We start from the raw sequence: 21604 nt of genomic DNA on the forward strand, positions 1-21604 counted from the left end.
TCCTGACTTCCTTTCTGGGAGGGAGATGACTTAGGGAAAAATGTTACAGAAAAAAATGCATAACAAAAGTCATATCTGTATGGGAAAGGTTCTGTATGGTAGCAGGTGTGCTGTCATATACCACAACTGTGCGAGTACTTAGCCTTAGTATTGTGTGCTAGTGCAATAGCCAAGACTCCAAAGTTCCTGCTTGTCCATAGGAAGCTGCTGAAATGGAAAATGCAACCAAAACAAAGTTGTTGGCATGGGGATGTATAATGACTTAGGGCTGCACAAGAGAATTTTCTGGATAAAGAAATGGAGTAATGTAGCTGAGGGACAGGCCCATGGCAGACAGCAGAGCTGCTGTAATTACTAGGTTACACTACAAAACTCCAATTCTCTGGGCTAACAATGCATCCAGAGGGGTTGAAAAAAAGGAAGGCATAGATGTGTGTAGGGGTGGGGAAATTTTGGTTTTGTGGGGTTTTTTTGTTTGTTTGGATCATTTTGTCTCATGTTACTGTGTAAAGGCCAAGGGACCCTTTGAATCCTGGTGCAGAGTTAGCATGGGAGGAAGGATGGCAGAGGGGTATGACCACATACACTTTCCTGTTTGGATTTCCTTAGTTTATACTTCTGCTGGGCATTGTGGCAGAAATACCACCAGTAATTAAAAGAAAAATATGATGCTTTTTCATCTGTGTTGAGTGGGAACTATCAAAATTTCTCCTTTTGGGTATTGCTGGCACTTAGCTAATAGTAATATTCTCCTTTTGGTTGAAGAAATTACTGGCAGTTCTTTCAATCTCCCTGCTCTGGTACACAGTAACATGAGACAAAATGATCCAAACAAACAAAAAAAACCCCACAAAACCAAAATTTCCCCACCGCTACACACATCTATGCCTTCCTTTCTTTCAACCCCTCTGGTAGAGCAGGGAGAGCCTGGCTGTTGGATGCAAAAAATCTGAACCCTGCTGCAGATGGAGAGCCCACAGCTGCTTGAACCCTGAAGCTGCTTGAGGATGCTGTGTTTCAAATAAAGAAAATGTGTAGCTAGCAGTAAAAAAAACTTCTTAAATTGTGAGTCACATTTTCAGGAGTTTTAAAAGCCAATATAGCCTTCTTCCTGAAAAATTTACTTATAGTTGGAATCTGTTTGTGGGCATAATTTGTTACTGTTCTTTGCACCCTGCCACATTCAGGAGTTTGGGGAGAGCTGTGGGTGCTCCCTTAGAATCCTGCTCCCCGGTAATGGGGGAGCCCTTGGAGCTTGCTGCTCTTCCCAGGATCGCTCCTCCAAGCGCCCTGGGAGCGCGGGGCGCCCCTGCGAGCGGCGGCTTTAGGTCGCTGACAGCGGGGCCGAGGCCCCTCGCTTTGTTCGGGCTGAGTGACACCGAGCTGGTGACGCTCCCCAGGCATCTGCTCCTGTCCCTAACGCGGCCGGGCCTTCTGTCACCACCGCAGACAGCCTTTAACCCCTGCCCCGGGGTGGGGAGCGCCTGGACGGCGGCGGCAGCGGCTCGGGCCGGACCTTTCCGAGGCGAGCGGGCGCGCGGGGGCCGGGCTGGGCGCCGGGGCCCGCCGGCCCGGCTGAGGGGTGCGCGGGGGGGGCCGGCCGGGGCACCAAAATAGGAGCTGTCGCTGCGGCCCCGCTGCTGCCTCCGGCAGCGGCTCTTCCAAAGACGGTCAGGGGCCGCCGCGGGCTGGGAGCCCCCGTAAGCGCCGTGCCGGGCGGGTCCGCAGCCGGAGGGCGGCCGGGCTGAGCGGAGCGGCGCGGACAAAGCGGCGGGAGCTGCGGGGCGCGGCGATGGCCGCGGCCGGGCAGGAGGAGTACTCGTACCTCTACAAGGACTCCGCGCACCCCGCCGGCTTCTTGGAGGCGTTCCGGGCGTTTTACCTGGACGGGCTGTTCACCGACATCACCCTGCAGTGCGCTTCGGGGGTTATCTTCCACTGCCACAGAGCTGCCCTGGCAGCCTGCAGCAGTTATTTTAAAGCCATGTTCACAGCCGATATGAAAGAAAAATCCAAAAACCAGATCAACCTTCCCGGGCTCAGCCATGCAGTACTGGAAGCTCTCGTGAATTATGCATACACATCACAGATCCAGATAACAAAGAGAAATGTCCAAAGCCTACTCCAGGCTGCAGACCTGCTCCAGTTCGTGTCAGTAAAGAAAGCCTGTGAGCAGTTTCTGGTAAGGCACTTAGATACTGACAACTGCATTGGGATGCACTCCTTTGCTGAATATCATGATTGCTCGGAGCTGGAGAAAGAGTCCAGAAGGATTTTGTTATGGCAGTTTGAAGAAGTGTGGAAGCAGGAAGAGTTTCTGGACATTGGCAAGGAGAAGCTCTCTTATATTCTCTCCAGGGAGAATCTCAATATTCAGAAAGAAGAGGCAGCCATTGAAGCTGTCATTAAGTGGGTGGCACACAACGTAGAAGGAAGAATTGAAGACATCTGTGAAGTGCTGAGCTGCATCAAAGTGGACTTAGATAATGTGTATTTGAGGTCAGCTTTAAGCCTGCAAAACAAATGCCGACTCAATGACAGTAAGATAAGGTCACTCATATATAATGCCCTGAACCTCAATCCCAAAGGTCTTTCCAGAAGATCCACAGCGGCCATGTATGTAATTGGAGGATATTATTGGCATCCCTTATCAGAAGTGCATGTTTGGGATCCTTTAACCAATGCATGGGTCCAGGGAACGGAGATGCCAGATCACACCAGAGAGAGCTATGGGGTCACTAGTTTGGGACCAGACATATATGTGACAGGAGGTTACAGAACAGAGAGCATTGAAGCTCTTGACACCGTGTGGATATATAACAGCGAGAGAGATGAGTGGACAGAAGGCTGCCCCATGCTCGATGCAAGGTATTACCACTGCGCCGTTTCCTTGAGTGGCTGCATTTATGCATTGGGAGGGTACCGAAAGGGAGCTCCAGTCCAAGAAGCTGAGTTTTATGATCCTTTAATACAGAAATGGCTTCCCATTGCAAACATGATCAAAGGTAGGTAACCTTTTGTATGGTGTCTGCCTCCAATGTCAATTCTTTTGTATTTGCCACTTTTAAGTGTCATGGAAACATTTAGGATTTGAGAGAGAGGTCCATGGAAGTTTTCTGTTAATGTTGGTGGGCTTTGGTTCAGGTCTTCACTAGCCAAATAACCACAACCATCCAAATGCTATGCTGGGCTGTGCCCTAGAACAGCATGTAGAAAAGTAAGTGGTAGTCTCAGTTTAATTTTGTCGTCTTTCATGAGTAAAATTTCTGTTCAAATTAGAAAGAAATCAGAAAAGTACCCAGGATAAGAGTCCATTCAGTACACAATCAAAGAGCAAGCTCCAATAAAGGGATTGAATTATTTTTATATACGATTTTCCGTGCAGTCATTTATAAAGGTGTCATAATTTACAACTTCTTGCATGGAGTTCCCTCCTATTTCTGTGTATCATCTGTTCAGGATCCTTTGTTTAATCTTTAGTGTGAGGATAATGAAAAGCACTAACACCTCTTTCTAGCAGCCAAAGTAGTGATCTACTAAAAATGTAGGAATCACAGCCTAACCAAAGGGTATTGACTCTGACATGAGCTCAGTTGGTCAGAGCCCAGTGCTAAATAATGCCAAGGTCACTGGTTTGATCCCTGTATGTGCCATTCACTTGAGAGTTGGAATTGGTGATCTTTCTGGGTCCCTTCCAATTCAGACTACTCTGTGATTATTTTGTAACAGTAACGACAATACTACAATTACACATTTTATCATACATTTTTATAAATGAATGCAAATATTTATAATTAGTTATTAAAATTTACTGTAAGTTAATGCAAAATAATATTTTTCTATGTACAAGGGAATTTTTGGATGCATATGTAACAGAAAAAAAGCAGGCTTTTACAACTTTCTCCATTGTTTGTGTTTTCCTCAGACATTGCTACTGTTTTATTTTTATTTCCTTTAAAAGTAGAAATGCTATGATAATCCTATGAGTTACATATTCTATGCAGTTGTTTTGCCCAGTTTTTATAAGAGTGAAACTAAGATGCTCAGACCCCCCTTTGCTTTCTGTTTGTGTCCTTGTATATACAATAGCTTAATTAGTAATACCATGAGAATGACCAAAAGTATGAGAAAAGATACCCCAAGACACTGAACAATCTCAGCTCCCATTGTCTTTGCTCTTGCCATCTAAATAATTTTTTAACAACTCTAACTTAGTGAAACAGGGAAACTAATTGCCTGTTCCAAAATCAGTGAGACAATGTAACTTTACTTACTGTCTAAAAATCCTGTCAACTATTTGGTGGCTGTATTATGTGCAATATATATTGGTTACTGCAGTTTTATTCAGTAATTCTTGACTTTTGCTGATATCTTGATAGATCTGTTTTATTCACATTCAGTTAAATACTTGCAAGCATATAATGTTAATAAATATTAACAAATAATTTGAAATGGAGTTATGGATGGAAGAGACCATGGTTACTGTGCATGTTTGACTTTCACACTGTGAACAGGAGTTGGAAATGCCACTGCCTGTGTCCTGCATGAAGTCATCTATGTCGCTGGAGGTCACTATGGTTACAGAGGAAGCTGCACCTACGATAAAATCCAGAGATACCATTCAGGCAGCAATGAGTGGAGTATAGTCACCACAAGTCCACATCCAGGTAAATAATTTCTCTAACAAACATAGAGCTTGATTTGATTACTTGTACCTGGGAGTCCTTAAAACCAGTTAGGGGTTTTTGACATATTCCTAAATAAAAAAAGAAATGCCTGTCGGGTAGCAAGGGCTGTTTCCAAACTCTGAAAGTGGAAAGGAGGACCTTCTTCAAGTATCTATTCTATAGAAATCACTATATAAATACTGAATTAAGAAATGTTCACATTCTATAAAATAATATAACCTTCTGTAAAACCTAGCTATTCATTGACATTTGGCAAAAATTATTTATATTCATTTTAAAAGGGTTTTCTCTGTGTTCTACATCTAGTAACAGTAAGATTTTAAAGCCATTTTCACTGAGTACTAGTGCTGTAGTGTAGCAGAAAATCCTGAGGTGTCTCCTAAGCTCAATGAGGACATTCAGCTGTCCTCAGTGGTGCCCAATATTTGTCATGTACTTGCAGTTTCAGTTAATGTTATCGTGCTGAGTTGTACTGTATTCCTTTCTTTCTGAAGAATATGGATTGTGTTCAATTACATTACAAAACAAGATCTATTTTGTGGGTGGACAGACCACGATCACTGACTGCTATGACCCAGAGCAAAATGAGTGGAAGCAGATGGCTCACATGATGGAGAGAAGGATGGAGTGTGGCACGGTGGTTATGAATGGATGCATCTATGTAACAGGAGGATATTCCTATTCAAAAGGAACATACCTGCAGAGCATTGAGAAATACGACCCTGAACTGAACAAATGGGAAGCAGTAGGTAATCTTCCCAGTGCTATGCGGTCACATGGCTGTGTCTGTGTGTATAATGTGTAAGCACTTAATTTTCATCTTGCTGTTACAGAAAACAGCAGACGTAGTATTCATAAGAGTACTGATTACCTCATGAAGGGTTGTCTAATACAATCGCTTAGTGCACATTGTTAATAACTAGGTGTAAATTGTTCTCGTTTTAAACAACTCAGAAACATAAATGTGGTAACAAAATTTCCATCTATTTTTCAGTCCAATCATTCTTTGTCATGGAAGTTCTCAAATTGCTCTCTTTTAATACTTTGTACAACAACATAGGAACTACTGTGAAAAATGGACTTGTTTTTGTTCATCACTGGATGAAACTATGACTTGGTGCTGAGTAAAGCCAAACAAAATACGGTTCTAAGGACTACTGGCCTTAAGATTAAATCTTTGTATTCTGAAGGTAGCTGTAGAAATGGACTATTGACACAAGCTAAGTGTATGGTATATGCAGAGCAATATCACTGGGATAACTAGGTTATCAGATTGAGAAATGGGCATTTACAGGATGCCTCTAACTCTACCTTCAAGTGCCAAAGCAAAGAAGAGCTTAGGCTAGGAATGAGAGAAGAAATGTTGGTAGTAGCCCCCAAGCATGGGCCAAAAGCATGCACTAGTTTTTCTGAAGAAGTAAAAGGGCATTTCGCTTTCCCATTCTCACACTCTCTTTGACATTGCCAATGAGAAATGAAAAAAGACTCTGCAAGGCTTTGCAATATCTTTGGCTGATACACAGGTATTTGTAGTTTGGGTGTTTTTGTGGGGGGATGGCTGTTCAGAGAAAAGCCTTAATGTGTTAACTCTTTTTTAATATCAATTCAAGATGTGTGCCTGTATGGAATGGAAGGAGGAAATGAGAGAGTCTGGAAAATTAACATCTGCCTGAGATTTAAACTTCTCTATTTTGTTTAATGCCATTTGATCTTTTCTAAACTGTGACTTGAGCAAAGGTAACGACTAAACAAACTTGTTAAAGTATGTTATGCATGAAGAAAAACCATGATCTATAGGATTGATTTATTTATTATTTCTCTCAAATCTTAATATGAGATCTTCAGATGCTGTGTAGAAAGTGGATTTTTGTAAAGTGATTTACAGACAAACAGATCACACTCTCTGGTCTGACAGTGGTGATTCAAATGAAGAAATGCTTTGGGGAAAAGAAAAGGCTTTTTTAGCACTGATCTCCCAATCCAGTTTATAAAATGACTGCACAAAGAGCTGTTAGACAGTGGTGTGAGAGGCAGGGACAATGCAGGCCTGCCGCAGCGTGTGGTGGGAGAACGTCCCACACCAGCACTGCCATCTAAAAAGAAATTCAGGATTTATTGGATTTCTCACATACAAATAAAGGACTTTTCCAAGCAGTAAGTTCTGAGTTTATAATATTTCTTTTGCATGATCATAAGCATATTCAGCTTTTTAAAAATTCTTTCACATTTTTATGCTATTTCTGGCTGGCATTTGACTGCTGGTAGCAGGTGGCACTCAGCTCTGGCTTTGATGTGAAGTTCTGTGGTGTATATGTACAGCTCTTTTTTTGATATTTTCATATGTTGCCTCACTTTGTCAGAAGCTTGTGTGTGTGTTCAGTGTTTTGCTTTGTTACCCATCTCACTGAGATCTATTTAGGGATCCCATGTAACTTGTTTAAAGACTAAAGAGCGGTGGAGAATTGAACTCCGAGGCTGTTTGAAATGTGTGGGCCAAGCAGGTGAGCAAGAGATAAAATGAATTTGTTTCTCCTGGAAATCTCCACAGCTGACAATTGCTCAAGGACAGGTGGAGATTGAAAGGACAACATCACAAGAACGTGAAGGTGATCTTTGTATTGAATGAAACCACATTGAACTCAACGTGTTTATGTAATTTTTCACTGCAAGTTATGTACCCTTGAAGCTTCATGTTTGTTGAAAAACACAAGCATAGAACAGCTGCTTATGGCTGGCCTTGAGGTTCATTCTGGTCTGAATCTAACAGTCCTGAGTCAGTGAAAGGATCTAAGAATAAGGTGAGGACTAACAAAACCAAACCCCTCAACATCCACTTGTCAACTGCTTGCAAACTAGGTGCTTGATGTTGGTGAAAGATAGTGCTGTTCCAGGGCTGGGCACAGGAAGCTGGACTCTGCTTTGTGCCCCTGGGCAACCCGCAGGCAAGCAAATGCTGCTTTTTGGCCTCAGTGTTAAGTGCAAAGTGGAAAAAAAGCCTTTAGTTCCCCTGTCAGGAAAGAGTTTGTTAGTCTGGAATAAATAAAAGTTAAAGAAATTACTGCTTAGTACTTCAGTTGAATCCTAATTTCTCAGAGATTTTCAATGCATTAGAATAAATGGAGAGAAGGATAAGTTCAGACTAATGGTTAAATTTCAACTGGTGCTATTTTTCACAATAACCTACGATGCCCTTTTAAGCACATGCCCTTACATGTGCTCACGTAGCACATCCCGAGAAGATGTGTTGCAATCAGGTCTTGGGCACAGGCAGGAAAATGAACTCAGCAGGAGGAAAATAGGATTCTGACCCGGGGTCAGCAGCCTACAAGGAATCTCTTAGCCATCTGTGTAATATGTTTTTAAAAACAGTTGAATGTAAACACTGAATTATTGTGCTATTGGACCTGTACTATGGTAGACACTGTTTTACTGTTTCGCCTATAAACTAGAAAATTAAGTAATGTGGAAGTCGAATCAATTGTAAAGTCAATGCTATTGCTTAAAATTTTCACTTCTGCGATTCCCATGTTTCTAGCACTACAGGTGGCCACAGTACATCTGTAGTGTTTAAGTGAATGTCTGCAATACTTAATAAATGTGACTATACCACTACTGTACAAATTCAAGCTGTTACTTTTTGTTCCCAGGGCGCCAAAGCGGCGAACAGCGCGGCAGCGCACAGTCCCGGCGCGCACGGCCCGCACGAACGCGCGCGCTCCCGGCGCGGGGCGGTGCCGCACTGTGGCCCCTCCCCCTCCCCCTCCCCGCCCCGGAAGTGGCGCGCGTGAGGGGCGGGCGGGCCGCGGGGGCTGCTGGGCTGCGCGGCGCCGACTCGCGGTCTCTGGAGCGGCGGAGCGGGGCCCGCGCGCGCAGGTTCGTGTGGGGCCGCTCGCGGGCGGCGCCGCTGCTCGGCCGTGACCCGCCGGGCCCGGTCCTGCCGAGGAGCGCCGGGGCAGGGCTGGCGGCGGGGCGCGGCGGCCGGGCCGGGAGGGAGGGAGGCAGGGAGGGTTCGCGGAGCGGGGGAGCACGTGCCGTCTCTGCCCGGCGGAGGCGCGGAGCGGGCCCTGCAGTGCCGCTGCCGCCGCGGTCAGTTCCCGCCCGCAGCGCTTCCCGCGGCGCTCGGTGCGCGCTGCGGAGCTCGGGCTCTCCCGGGGAAGCGGAACCGACGGCACCGCTCCCGTTGCGGGGAGCCGGGCCCGGCCCGAGGGCAGCGCTCCCGCTTCTGCCGGGCAGAGGTGTCCGCTGGGCGGGAGGCTGGGCCACGGTGCCCGAGGCTGTAGAAGAGGGAGGGGTATGTTGCCGCTGCAGACATGTAAAAGTGTCAACAGCAAACTGATGGTCTCCTGGTACAGTTCAGGGGCTGACATTTCAATTACTTAATTCTAAGATTTTTTTTTCCTACGTTGCACTGATTCTACTCAAAAAAATCTGTTAAAGTTAACATCTGTGAAAATGTGTGGCTGTAATTAATCCTTACACTTAAATAACAACCACTCTCAGACCTCTTATGCAGGGGTTCCTGAAGGAGGCATAATATGAGTAACAGATCCATGTTACCTTATCGGGAAAGGCTTCTTATTAAAGAAAAAGCCTTTCACTTTATTACATTCACGGTAGAATAATCAGCCCGCAACTAAAGTTTGTCTTGAGCTTGAAACTAAGTGTCTGGTAAGAGGAAAAGCTACTTGAGAGTTCTTGTGGGATGATCTAGCTAATACTGTATGGGATCCAGTTGTTCTAGTTATGGGAGTTGAGTGTAATTGTTTATCATTTAAACCTAATGGCTACTTGCTTTATTTTAACCTGTTTTTTTAATGTTTCATGTGGTACTGATACAGACTTTAGCAATATGGAAGGAACAAATCAGTATAGTTTATTAATAAAGCCCTTAAAATCTTTTGTAGGATTTTGCATGCAGTTCAGACTGTGATTGCTAATCATAGGAGCTTTTTATCAGTCTTCACTGCTGCACAGCAACTGAAAACTATTGATCTGGAAGCTGTCTAGTGCCAAATGACTGAGCTAAAGAGTCTGAAGTGAGCATGTGCATGTGCAAATGCTAGAATTTCTCTTAAATTAGCAGACTGCTTCTGCTTTTGTTCTAAATAGGTTAGAGCTCAATCACTGAACTGAATTCCATGCATGGGAAGTTTGAGTCTTTCTTAGTCTTCTATACTAAGTTTGTTACTTGCAGCTGAAAGGATGCTTTTTAGAAAAACTTTTCCATGTGTAAGACTTATTCTAAAGGACTTGTCCTAAGTCTTGTGTTGGATCATGCTTTTTGGTATTAACCTTGAAAACACTGCTAAGGCTGGGACAGGAGTCAGAGACTGCTCTGCAGGTTGCCATTAAATTAGATCACATTTGATATAATGTAAAATAGAACACAGATTTGTCTCACAAGCAGGGTGCTAAGACAGTACCAGCACCTGAATGGTGGTGAAGCATTAATCTCCTGTAGTCAGGGTGGCTCATGTGGGGCATCTCTGAAATAACTGCAGTGCTCTGGCCTGGGTTTTGTAAAGTGCCTTATAGGTAAGTGGATCACACTCAGCATAGCTGGCAACTAACACTTGCTGAAATCTTGCTTTAAAGAGTGTTACAGTGTTAGGTACAGGTGCAAGCACAGCACCTTTCAAGGCTGTAAGTGCTGAAGAATTGCAAGTAAGTTCCAAGGATTGAATGTGGCTTTGAGATCAGGAAGAGGAGGAAATGGCAATACTGCGGACTGCAGTAACCTGAGCAGTTACTGGGGAATTAAACTACTAAAATAATAATATGAGGCTGCCAATGGGGCATTCTGATGAAGAACATAATTTCCTGTAACAAGGGCACCTCGGGGGAGTTTTCCCTGCTTCTGTGTTGCCAGTCATCTAGATGGTCTGAAAGATGTTACTGCCCTTTGCAAGTAGCAGGAGGTGTATGGTCAAATCTCCCAATAAACCATGCAAGACATGAGTGCAAAACCATCTTTGCCAGCAGCCTTTGTGATCACAGATCTATGAACTGGGGTAATATGACCAAGAAACCTCTTTATCTTCTGCAGCTGGATTTAAAAAGTGTGTTAGTGCTCAAAGGGAGAAAGAAGAAATCTCTGCTTCATAGTTCAAAGCTGAATTCAAACTAACTTCTGACAGCTTCAGAAAGCTACATTTTTTTCTCAAGGATTAATCTTCACACTCTAACCTTATCTTAAAAGCAACTAGATAGAAAATGTTTGAGCCTAGTTCATTTTCTAGCCAGTAGCTGCTTTCTTAGTGACTGCATCCAATGTACTGGGATTATACACTTGCTGCCAGTTAAGTAAAGTTATTTCCAAGTTAAAATGTCATGTGTTATAAAGATATTTGATTCGCTATTCAAGCAGAACTGCAGTGAAGACACATTTGTAAAGGAGAGATCAAGATGTTTATAGGATGTGTCAGTAAATGTAGATATTTTCATTCCATCCTCCAGTAAGTTCTCTGAACTTTCCAAAGATTAAACAGGAGACAGAAACTTCAGAAACACTTTCTCATTATACTTATGTAGGAATTGAACATTTTTGTTATTGATTGTTTTGGCTAGTGATGAGAGGTTGGATTTGAATTAAAAATCAAATGTTGTTGGCTCTCAGTTTTGTAGTTGTTGTTTTAAACAACATGTGCCTAGAAAAAGATAAATAACAAATATGGCTGAGAAGTGCCAGCATTTCCTAAATTTTATCTTGACTGCTGAATGCCAAATGCTGCCCTAACAACCAAAGTGAGGGGATTTTTTTTCCCCAGTTGTTTCCTAGTTTCCCCTTGGAGTTCTCCAGTCATGTTAATAGTTGCTTCACAGACATAAATGTATGGATAATGAACTTGGCTGTTACTGTATTTAGATGAGGATGCAGTGAAATGCGATGCTGCATGAATGTAAGACCGTAGAAAATAGTATTCAAAACTTTGTGGTTTTGCTCTGAATTCTCTCTTCAAAACAGCTGGTGAAAATGGCTGAAAATGGAAATGGTGAAACCATGTCTATCTTGGAAAGCAAAATCTGTCAGCAAATTGAGGTGAGTTCAGTTTATAGTTTGGGATCTGGACTGAGGTGTTTTGGGAGCATTCATTGGCAGGGGCTTGGCTAAATGGAAGCTAACTTTATTGGGAGTTAGACTCAAAACTTCAGCTCTTTAAAAAATGTCAGTCTGTGTGTATGATTTTTCAGTATGCCAATACAATATTCTTGCATACATGCTCCTTATTTAAGGAGTACAACCTGGATCTGCTGGTGACAAATTCGATTTTTGACTCTGCAGAGCTTGATCAGAGTGATAAATGCTTATCATATCAACAGAATAAGCTTTGCTTCTTTCCTAAACAAAATTGCAATCTATCTTTGCCTCATTAATTCCATTGGATGAATGGAATTAATGAGGCTGCTTTGGTGTGGGGTTGGTTTGTTTGGGTTTTTGTGGGCTTGGTTTCTGATGATTTTGTTTTTACAACTTACATATTGCAATTATCTTTTTACAAAAAAGTATCACGTTAGAGCAGGAAGAAATAATTTCAGAATTCCTAATTGTTCATATTAATGAATTAATTCTGGTATGTCTCAATCTACTGCAGTAAGCTGTTAGATAAAATCAAGCTTTTAAGACTGAAAATTTAAAGACAGATCTCTCTTTCCTCCCCTTGCCCCTTCCTTTTTGCAGTACTATTTTGGCAATCACAATCTACCAAGAGACAAGTTTCTAAAGGAACAGATCAAACTAGATGATGGCTGGGTACCTTTAGAAGTAATGATCAAATTCAACAGGTAAAGCAAAGTACAACTAATGTGGATAAAAGAGTAACTTTCAGCTACCTACCTCTATTTGGGGACAAGTGTTCCTGATGTGCATTTACTTTTCCCATCTCTTTTAACATCTGGCTTCAGTTTTGCCTGTGTATTTGTAATAACCTCTGTCTGCTTACTCAATAGGTTAAGTCGCCTTTCAAAAGATTTTGGTGTTATTGTAGAAGCACTGAGAAAATCCAAGACTGGTTTAATGGAAATAAATGAAGACAAAACTAAAATCAGAAGATCTCCAAATAAACCCCTTCCTGAATTAAATGACCAGTATAAGGCCGCAATTAAAAACAGATCTGTATACGTTGTAAGTAAATTTTTCTTTACTTTGTGCTGTCCTGTATGACTTTAACTGATAACCATCTGAGAGTAAAGCTTGAATTAACTCATACTATAGAGGTTATCATTTTTAAGAGTCATATTGTGGCATATAATTGAAGCTCATTGCTATCTTGCAGAAAGGCTTTCCACTAGATGCTACTCTTGATGATATCAAAGAATGGCTTGAGGATAAAGGTCCAGTTGAAAATATTCAAATGAGGAGAACATTGCAGAGAACGTTTAAGGTAATGATGAGCATTTAGCCCTGGGGCAGGGATCCCTCCTGGACAACATTCTGTTCAGTTACTCTAACAATATCTCTTATCATTTGACAGGGCTCAATATTTGCAGTTTTTGATAGTGTTGAATCTGCTAAGAAGTTCACAGAGATACCAAATCAAAAGTACAAAGACACAGAGCTGATAGTACTTTTCAAGTAAGTCCACTTAACTGTTATATGAACTAACAGTGGTCAGGGGTGGATATACACAAGAACCAGGCTTGGCCTGAGAAGTGAGTTTTTGATGGCATCAATAGATGTACCTTTTGGAGACTGAGACTTAGCATCTCAGCTTGGAAAAATAATTTCAACTGTTTCACATCTATTATAACAGAATATTTTAAATTAACCTATATTCTTTTGAAGGGAGGAGTATTGTATAAAGAAGAATGAAGAAAGGAAACAAAATAAAGTAGAAGCGAAAGCAAGAGCTAAACAGTGAGTTGTTGCCAATCAAAGTATGTGTCTTGCTTGCTTGACCGTGCTTGAACTGACTCATAACTAATTTAACTTTTTTGCAGGGAAAAAGAAGAAAAGCAGAAACAAGCAGCAGATGCTGAAATGGTATGGGTTTCTTAAATCGCCTACATTTATAAAGTTAACATAGAATATTCTGTATATATTTATATTTAATATAGAACACTTTCCAGAAAGTCACTTCAGCTTTTCCAACTAACTTACAGTAAGAGTGTTTTGTCATGGTGTTTTAATATTATTTTCAATAGACTAATTTTGTTTAAAGGTTCATGTCCTGAATTTACGTTATTAGGCATGTTTGCCTGTTCAGAGTGCTCCTGTATGCACCATTGAGATGATGGTTCTCCTATGGTATTTAAAAGATCCATTAAGGATTTCATCAGTATTATATAAATTTTCAACCTATCAGCCTTCAGAAAGCTGTTTTGTAGAATTTAGAGTGTAATTAATATGGAAAGGAGGCCTAAGTTCCCTATAAATGTATCGCAGTATGCAAAGAAAACTCAAAGGGGGGATACACACTGTACAAGACTTGGACATCAGCAGAAATAGGTTATGTAGGAAAAATGCTTGAATTACTGCAACTTCAACTGCTTGTTTATCGCTATCATGTTTAGTAGGATTGAGAGGGGGGATATGAATATTCAAACTTGACTCTTCAATGATAATGTGGGGTTTTTTAATTGAATTTAGAAGTCTCTGGAAGAAAAGACAGGATGTCTTTTGAAGTTTTCTGGTGATCTAGATGACCAAACGTGCAGAGAAGACCTCCATGAAGTATTTTCTGGTCACGGAGAAATCAAGTGGATACACTTTGTTAGAGGTGCGAAGGAGGTCAGTAATCTTAGACAAGGACTTAAGATCTCAGTATTGAAGTTTGAAAATGGATGATTAAATGTTTGTTCTTTTATGTTATCAAGTAAGTTATTGTCTTGTGAAATTGCAGAATATGTAGAGAATTAAATTTTTCCCTTAAGTTCTCTCAGAAGAACAGATAAAGGTTCCAGCCTTGTTAGTTGATAAGGTCAAAACTAAGAATGTTCATTAGCACAGTCTGAGGGCTTTGCTTCAGTCTAGTCATGTTTTACAATCATACAAGAGTAATGAATTTGCTGAGGCACTCAACAGGATATATTGTTCATCATTCTAGCTGAATGTTTTTGCAGTAAGATTAAAATGCAAATGCCACTCTTCTTTTAAAGGGAATTATCCTATTTAAGGATATTGCCAAAGAAGCTCTGGAAAAAGCCAAAGCAGCACATAATGGAAACTTGCAGCTCCGGAACAAGGATGTTTCATGGGAAGTGCTAGAAGGAGATGCAGAGAAAGAAGCTCTGAAAAAAATCCTGGAAGATCAGCAGGAATTGCTGAAACAGAAAACAAAAGGTTCTCCCTCCTCTTATTAATTTAAGCCTTTATAATGTCTTTGAATTAGTGGATGAAATTCACTCTTAAGTAGTCGATATATACTACATACTGACCGTAACTGTAAAGCAGTCTCTGCAGCTGGCCAATTAAAAAACAAATGATACAAAGTTCCTGATCTTATATCTCCATAGGGCGCAAAATTAAAGGAAAAGGAAGAGGGGGAAAGATACCTCAGGGTGCACAAAAAGGAAAAGTACAGTTTCAGGGCAAGAAAATAAAGTTTGAGAATGATGAAGAAGATGGTGAAAATGATACTAAAACAGGTATGTCATTCTGTGCACTTAAAACAGCTTATTCAATACTTTTACAGAAAGTAGCTCCATGTACTTGTGCTTCAGATTTGGCTCTGTAGCATTTCTGCCCTCCTTACAGTATCTGCCTTAAGAGTCTTGTGCTCAATTCCTTCCACAACTGTCCAAAAAGCATATTAAGATAATTACTATATAGATATTAATTATCTATATAGTAGTATATAGATAAGGCTATACTGCATGGTTGTGTAAAACATTATGCATTGAAACATGGTGATTGTCAGCAGCTTTACACAACCGTACAGACTCAGTCTCTTGAATGGTGCTTTTTTTTTTCCTTTAAGGATATGAGAAGATTTAATAGTCCGGCCCTCCAGTATTTAGCTTGGAGCAGAGGAAGAGCTAAGCTCCTGTTCATTACATGTAACACCTGCTTAACTAAAACCCAGTGAACCCTAGTCCTGGTAGATTCGATTCCTTCATTTTCTTACTTGGCCTCCTGCTGTGGAGTTAGACAGGGGTGAAGCTCTTCAAATGGGGCATTTTAGAACATCTAAAACCTTTAGTCACAGTAATAAGCAAACTCTCTAATGTAGCTGTGGCTGTACATAACTGGAACTCAGACTTACATGGTGGGAAGAGTTTGGGTTTTTTCAGATTTCAGGCAAAGCTTTCCTTTACTCTAAATGACTACATATTCAATCTTGCAGAACCAGCAAGTCCCAAGAAGAGACCACTAGAGGAAACAGAAAAGGAAGAACCTGCACCAAAACAACTGAAAACAGAAAATGGAGATGGAAATCAGTAATAGTCAAATAAAAGAATTTAAAAAAAAATAGTGGTTTTATTGTTCCATTTTCAATAGATTTTAAATACATGCCTCAGTTCAGGACTTTTTTGGCAGAAAATCTAATGAAATCCACTTCAATGTCAACCTACAATTAGAGAAAAGTTTCATTTTACTGGGTTACAGCTTTTTTTTTTTGTTTAAGAAGCATGCTTACTGCTAACATAAAACCCTGGAAAACTTTTCTATTTATAGTTTTGTTTATACTGTCAGATCTTCTCAATTTTTCTGGCATCTCATTCAAATGTAAAAGGTTTTGGACTTTGTAATCTTGTGGTTATGTTTAATAGCAGCTGGCAATAAATTCAGACCTTAAAACTGCATTCTACTGAAGCCTGGTTAATATAGTATAATGTTTCAACTGTGAAATAGCAAAGATAAGGACAGACTTAAAAAATTTTAAGTACAAGTCACCAAGAGCATAGTCAGCAGCTGATTAAAGCTTCTGTTCTTTGCTGCTCAACATACGTAACAGTGTTCAACTATTGCTCACTCTCCTCTCTGCTTTCCTTATGGTAAGGGATGGGGATACATGGCTTCCAGGCCAGCATTTAGTAGCAAGGAACTTGCTGTGGGCTTAGGCTGCCATACTGTAGTGTCTTGACTGTATCTTTTAACAGTGAGCACAGGAGTTCCTTCTGCTGCCCCCAGGCTGGCTCTGAAATAATGCTACTGCTGTAGCATCCTTGTGACTGTGGCCTTCAGCACTGCATTCACTCAAGTCTGAGCTGCAGCTAGGATTGAGCAAACAGATCTATTAGGAGTTGAGTCAAGGAGGCTACCCTTAGGTTTATCACATCTAATTGCAGTGCTGGCTCTAAATCTTTGTGTGTGACCGTTCTTCATCCAGTACATATGGCCCTAAAACTTAAATTTCACTAAGGAGATTTATTTACCTCAGCATTTTCTCAGTTATGTTAGGTTTTATATATACTTACTGATTTCTTCTTATGGAACTTGTATGATGCTGGTAAGTCAAACCTGAGTTCTGTGAACAGTGTAAAGAATACATGTTAGACTAGGATGGTAATCAGTCACTTAAGCCCTACAGCCACGTACTTCTGTTTCTAATGTCTGCATCTGTTGTGGCTTATCATACCTGCTTTATCTCTGCACTATGTCATGCCTAAACACTGAAGCTGTCCACATCAGACAGTTAAGTGGATGGCAGTTGTGTTTCAAGCACTTGTGCAACTTCACATCTCAAGTTCTATGACTGTAAAAAGCATTTGGTTAGCACAAGAACTGGGAAGATACTCAACTGGCAAAAATATTTAGGTGGCTAAGGACAGGATGCTTTTTTTGTATGTTAGAATTGACCTGTGCTTTTCTTTTTCAGCAACATGCCCTTTGAAGCAGGAAGAGAGGTAACTTCTGTTTGAAAACAAAATCTAGTGCAGGAACAAACGTAATTCTGCGCAGAATCTGTATTTCTCAGAGCTTTATTAAGTGCCTGCTTGTATTCTAGCCAGGTAGCAAAAAATTTTTAAAAAGAGTTTTAAAAAGTCTGCTAAAAAGAGAAAGACCTGTGTCATTTATGTGTTAAATCACACTTAAATTTATCTTGGGCTGTTACGACTGGCTGGTAGTGTTAGAGATAACGTACAAAACCAAAAGGTTTTGGGGTTTTTTCCTGTTAAAAATAAATATTACCTGCTAAGACTTCCATCTTCACTTCCCATTCTGCTGCTTTCTTTTGAATGTGCTACAATAGTAGACAGTGTAAAAATGAGCTTTAAAATTATCTGTTTTATAAACATCTATACCTCTGTACTTAATAAGTCTCCTGTGCTTTTGATTTTCAAATCCAAGCATTAGATCACATAATTATCTTGATGTATGTGAGATTGCAGTTATTTGATCTAATTAGTATTTATCCCAAACATACCCCACAAAGTAGCTGACAAATCAGTGAAGCTATAGACATCTATATAGCCAAATACTTTGTTGTCTGATTAGTTCTTGCCCTACTGAAATGAAGAACTTACCTGTCGTGTTGAAGTTTTGTGAAGGGAATACACAGCTGTTTTTGCCATTTGTAGAGCAGTTTTCAGAAAAATCATATCAATTCCTAAAAGAATAATCAAATTACTAAAATTGTTAAATGGAAGGGCAAAGATCTGCTTAATTTCTTCTGGAATAATAGCTACTTGAGAAACGGCACTGAATACATTAAGGTACAGAAAGTATTTCTAAAGCATACTCAATTGCTTTTAATAAAATAAAAATGATAAGGATATGAAATATCTAGTATTGTTTGTTTCAAACCCCAGTGACTGTTAGTTACAATGCTGAAGTTGCTAATCTTAGGAAGCTGATTCCAGATAAACAAAACATTAAGAAATTAGAATATGTAACTAATAAACAAGGGAGATGTTTCATTGAAAGCCTTTCCCTTGCTGTTTGGTTTGTGATAATTTCTGAGCTTCACAATTACCAACCTTTATTATGCTTGGTACCAAATGGAGGGTTCATAATAACTGTGTCAAAAGTATCTGCCATGCTGTCAGATAAAGAACAGATGTCACACTGAACCATGTTGACATTCGTGAGCTCAAAGTCTTCAATATTGCTATGAAATATTTCCAGTGCATCTGCATCTATGTCAAGCCCCACACAGAATCTATTAAGAAAAGTGGTACATATTAGTCTACTACAAACTAAAATGGTGAAAATGGTGTTTAAATTCTACAGTAAGGGATCTGTGTACACAACTTGTTTTATCTAGGAAATGTAACAAGCATACAGAATACATTCAGTGCTGATAAAAATTCAAGTACTTCTGTTGCCCTTTCTCAAGTATAAATCTAAATTTTGTTAAGGAAGTTTAATGTGTTCATTAATACTTAGGGGGAGAGCAAATGACTTCCAAATTAATGATAGCTGTCCATCACTTTCACGGTATGAATGGCTATTGATAGTCAAAATTTGGTAAATATTAGCCTGATTATGCACCAGATTATAAACCTGAAATGTTGTAGTTCAGCATTGCTATGTTTTAATCTTACTTTCTACTCTTCTATGCCAGAAAGAAATGTAAGAAGAACTTAATATTAAACACTTACCCTGCTCCTAACATTGCACTTCCAATGCTGAGCATGCCACAACCACATCCTAAATCTGCAATTGTTTTGTTTTCAATATCATCAAAAGTATTGTGAATTGTATAAAGCATACATGCTGGGGAAAAAAGTGCAAACAAAACAGGTCAATAGTACCAAATATTATGATTAATCAATAAAAGCTGTTTCTGCCTTCAGAAAACTCTTAATTTTGCTTTAGAAAACCCCTTTAGTTAAACTGATGTTCTCACTGCCTGTAATTCTCTTTCTCATTTATATGCGAAGAGTCAGAAACATTTTGACAAGTTACAAACTGTGGATCTTTGGTAGAGGAATAGAGCTCTTGAGTATTGCTTATGGAAAAACTATGCCTCTAAACTTTTTTGGGGAAAAACAAGGATATAAAATATGGAAAAGAGAATAATTAAGAGTATAGATGAGTGTCTGTATATATACTTTTACTGGTTTTATGGGTCGTGACACAGCTCCATTTCAGCTTCTACAGTTACAGATTAAGACTGCTTCTATCACAAGATTATCTATTAGGTTGATTAATTTGATTTTTGAATTGGACATTGTCTTAGGCTGCATTTTTCAAACGAAGACAAACATTACCAGTATAGTACTATACACATTCCTGCTGGATATACTTTCTTAACTACTTTCAGCGTAAAGCCTTAATACAATGCAGTAGAAAAAACTTTTTCAATTAGAAGTGTTGATGAAACAGTAAAAGAGAAAACAGTGGTGTAGGTCACCTCTACCTGCAATATGAGGTCTTGTTGGATACTGTTCAAGGAGTAGTTTTGGACTTTCAAAAGTATCAACTTGTTGAAGACAGCTTTCCAGTTCTTTAAGCTTTAATTTCTTCATGTTTATGGTTTTACTAAAGAAAATAATGTATAATCAGTTACAACAATATAAATAAACCTAACAATATAAATAAACCAGCATGATCTTAAATCATTTCATACTTAAAATGCCCTGGTACTCTTCAGCATCTCCCGGGTGCTTTCACGCTGCCGTTTCCCGGGACGCAGCTGGTGGCGCACCGATGATGCGGAACGAGCGCGGACCCGGGCGGCGGCAGCCCCACTCCTCACCGGCTCCCGGAGTTCAGGCCCTGGGCTCCGCTTCTACCGTCCGGGCCCGCCCGCCGTCCAGCCCTTAGCGGGGCAGGAGCTGAATCCCAGCGACCGCCCCAGCTGCATCGCCCGCTCTCCCCACAGCGCCGTCCCCGCTCCGCCGGCCCTCGCTCGATACCGCGCCCACTCACCGCAGCTCGGCCGGCCGGGCCGGGCCGCTCCGAGCGCCACCGCGCACTTCCGACGCGCCGCCCCGCCCCTTCCCGGGCTGACGGGCACCTGCGGGAATGACACGCCAGGGAGCTTGCCCGTGTGTCGTTAACAAGTGCGAGCTTTGGTCTCGTTTATTATAAACAGGAGACATTTTATTGCAGTCTTGCGTGTCACCGCTGAGCGGTGCCTGAGAAAGCGCCGGGGACACACCTGGCAGACCGGGCTTTCTCGGTGGTTCCGCTCCTGAGTGTCCTTAGGGACAGAACAAGGAACTGAAATTTTGCCGGTGCGCTGGGAAAAGCGGTCGTGAAGAGAAGAGTAACATTCACCTGGAACCGCAACGCGACACAAGCCGCCAGCAGACGGGCAGCCATAGGAAACGCAGGCAAAGCCAGAAGCGAGGCAGCTGCCTTGAGGCCCGTAGCTGTCGGGTAGAAGGTTATTGTCATTTAGGAATAGATTTTTTCGTATAAGGTTTTCCATTGCACAGTTGAAAATCTATTTATCGAGGTTTAAAACTGCCGATCGGTGTGCGAAACACGATAACTCTCATCCACATGCGTTCCCTCCTGGTAGTAGGGCGCAGGCAGCCGCACGCTGGTACCTCGGGGCGCGGCTCTGCGGACACCCTGGGTTGCGGTGCTGCCGCCGGAGCCCGGCGCTGCTCTGCACCCCCAGCGGGGCCGCCTGATGGCAGCGAGCGCAGAACCGCCGGCCCAAAGCCTCAGAGGTGCCTCCCACATTCCCCGCAGTTGCTCCTGCCCTCAAAGCTGCCACCACCTGAGGCCGGCGGGAGACTTGTGGCCAGGATACACGGGCGGCCGCAGGGCGTCTCACGGCGGCCGCTTCGCTGCAGGCACGGCTCGGTAACAAACGAGCTCCGCTGCCGTCGCTGCCCGACGGCCCAGGCGTACCCTCCACGCTCCCCGCGGCTGCCGGGACCCCGGGAACGTGAAGTTTCGGGCCGGCGGGCGGCGACATTTCGCGTGGCGGCGGCGCGGGGCGCGCACCTGCGCGCTGGGAGGGCGGCGGGAGGGCAGGGGCGGAGGAAGAGGAGGGTGGTGTCAGGGGAGGGGAGAGGCGGTGTCGGGAGGGGGGCGCGGGCGGCGGGCAGGGCGCCGGTGCCGCGGCTATCGC

General features: G+C 41.9%; 3 protein-coding genes across 4 annotated transcripts; 2 read left to right on the top strand and 1 right to left on the bottom strand.

The window, feature by feature from the left end:
* The first annotated feature begins 1722 nt into the window (after positions 1 to 1722).
* On the top strand, positions 1723 to 6856 carry KLHL23 (kelch like family member 23). The gene is made up of 3 exons (XM_084209092.1): positions 1723 to 3005; positions 4515 to 4667; positions 5183 to 6856. The coding sequence occupies exons 1-3, from the start codon at positions 1793 to 1795 to the stop codon at positions 5491 to 5493; spliced, it is 1677 nt and encodes a 558-aa protein (XP_084065218.1). The 5' UTR covers positions 1723 to 1792; the 3' UTR covers positions 5494 to 6856.
* A 1610-nt stretch (positions 6857 to 8466) lies between these two features.
* Positions 8467 to 16430, top strand: SSB (small RNA binding exonuclease protection factor La). Its single transcript, XM_084209589.1, has 12 exons — positions 8467 to 8561; positions 11653 to 11727; positions 12367 to 12470; positions 12636 to 12810; positions 12962 to 13069; positions 13160 to 13260; positions 13471 to 13542; positions 13626 to 13668; positions 14275 to 14415; positions 14784 to 14967; positions 15141 to 15272; positions 15971 to 16430. Exons 2-12 carry the CDS (start codon positions 11662 to 11664, stop codon positions 16066 to 16068), a joined length of 1224 nt encoding a protein of 407 aa, XP_084065715.1. The 5' UTR covers positions 8467 to 8561; positions 11653 to 11661; the 3' UTR covers positions 16069 to 16430.
* METTL5 (methyltransferase 5, N6-adenosine) lies at positions 16098 to 20494 on the bottom strand. Of its 2 annotated transcripts, none has more exons than XM_084209591.1 (8): positions 20446 to 20494; positions 19934 to 20055; positions 19173 to 19287; positions 18549 to 18730; positions 18096 to 18178; positions 17761 to 17812; positions 17046 to 17095; positions 16098 to 16195 (listed from the first exon to the last, which is right to left on the bottom strand). In XM_084209591.1, the coding sequence occupies exons 2-8, from the start codon at positions 20040 to 20042 to the stop codon at positions 16142 to 16144; spliced, it is 645 nt and encodes a 214-aa protein (XP_084065717.1). In that variant the 5' UTR covers positions 20043 to 20055; positions 20446 to 20494; the 3' UTR covers positions 16098 to 16141. The 2 variants fall into 2 exon arrangements, with proteins under 2 accessions (XP_084065717.1, XP_084065716.1); XM_084209590.1 differs by having other exon boundaries at positions 20144 to 20489.
* Between the last annotated feature and the right edge of the window lie 1110 nt (positions 20495 to 21604).

The sequence above is a fragment of the Fringilla coelebs genome, assembly GCF_963513975.1.
Source record: "Fringilla coelebs genome assembly, chromosome: 7".
NCBI lineage: Eukaryota > Metazoa > Chordata > Aves > Passeriformes > Fringillidae > Fringilla > Fringilla coelebs.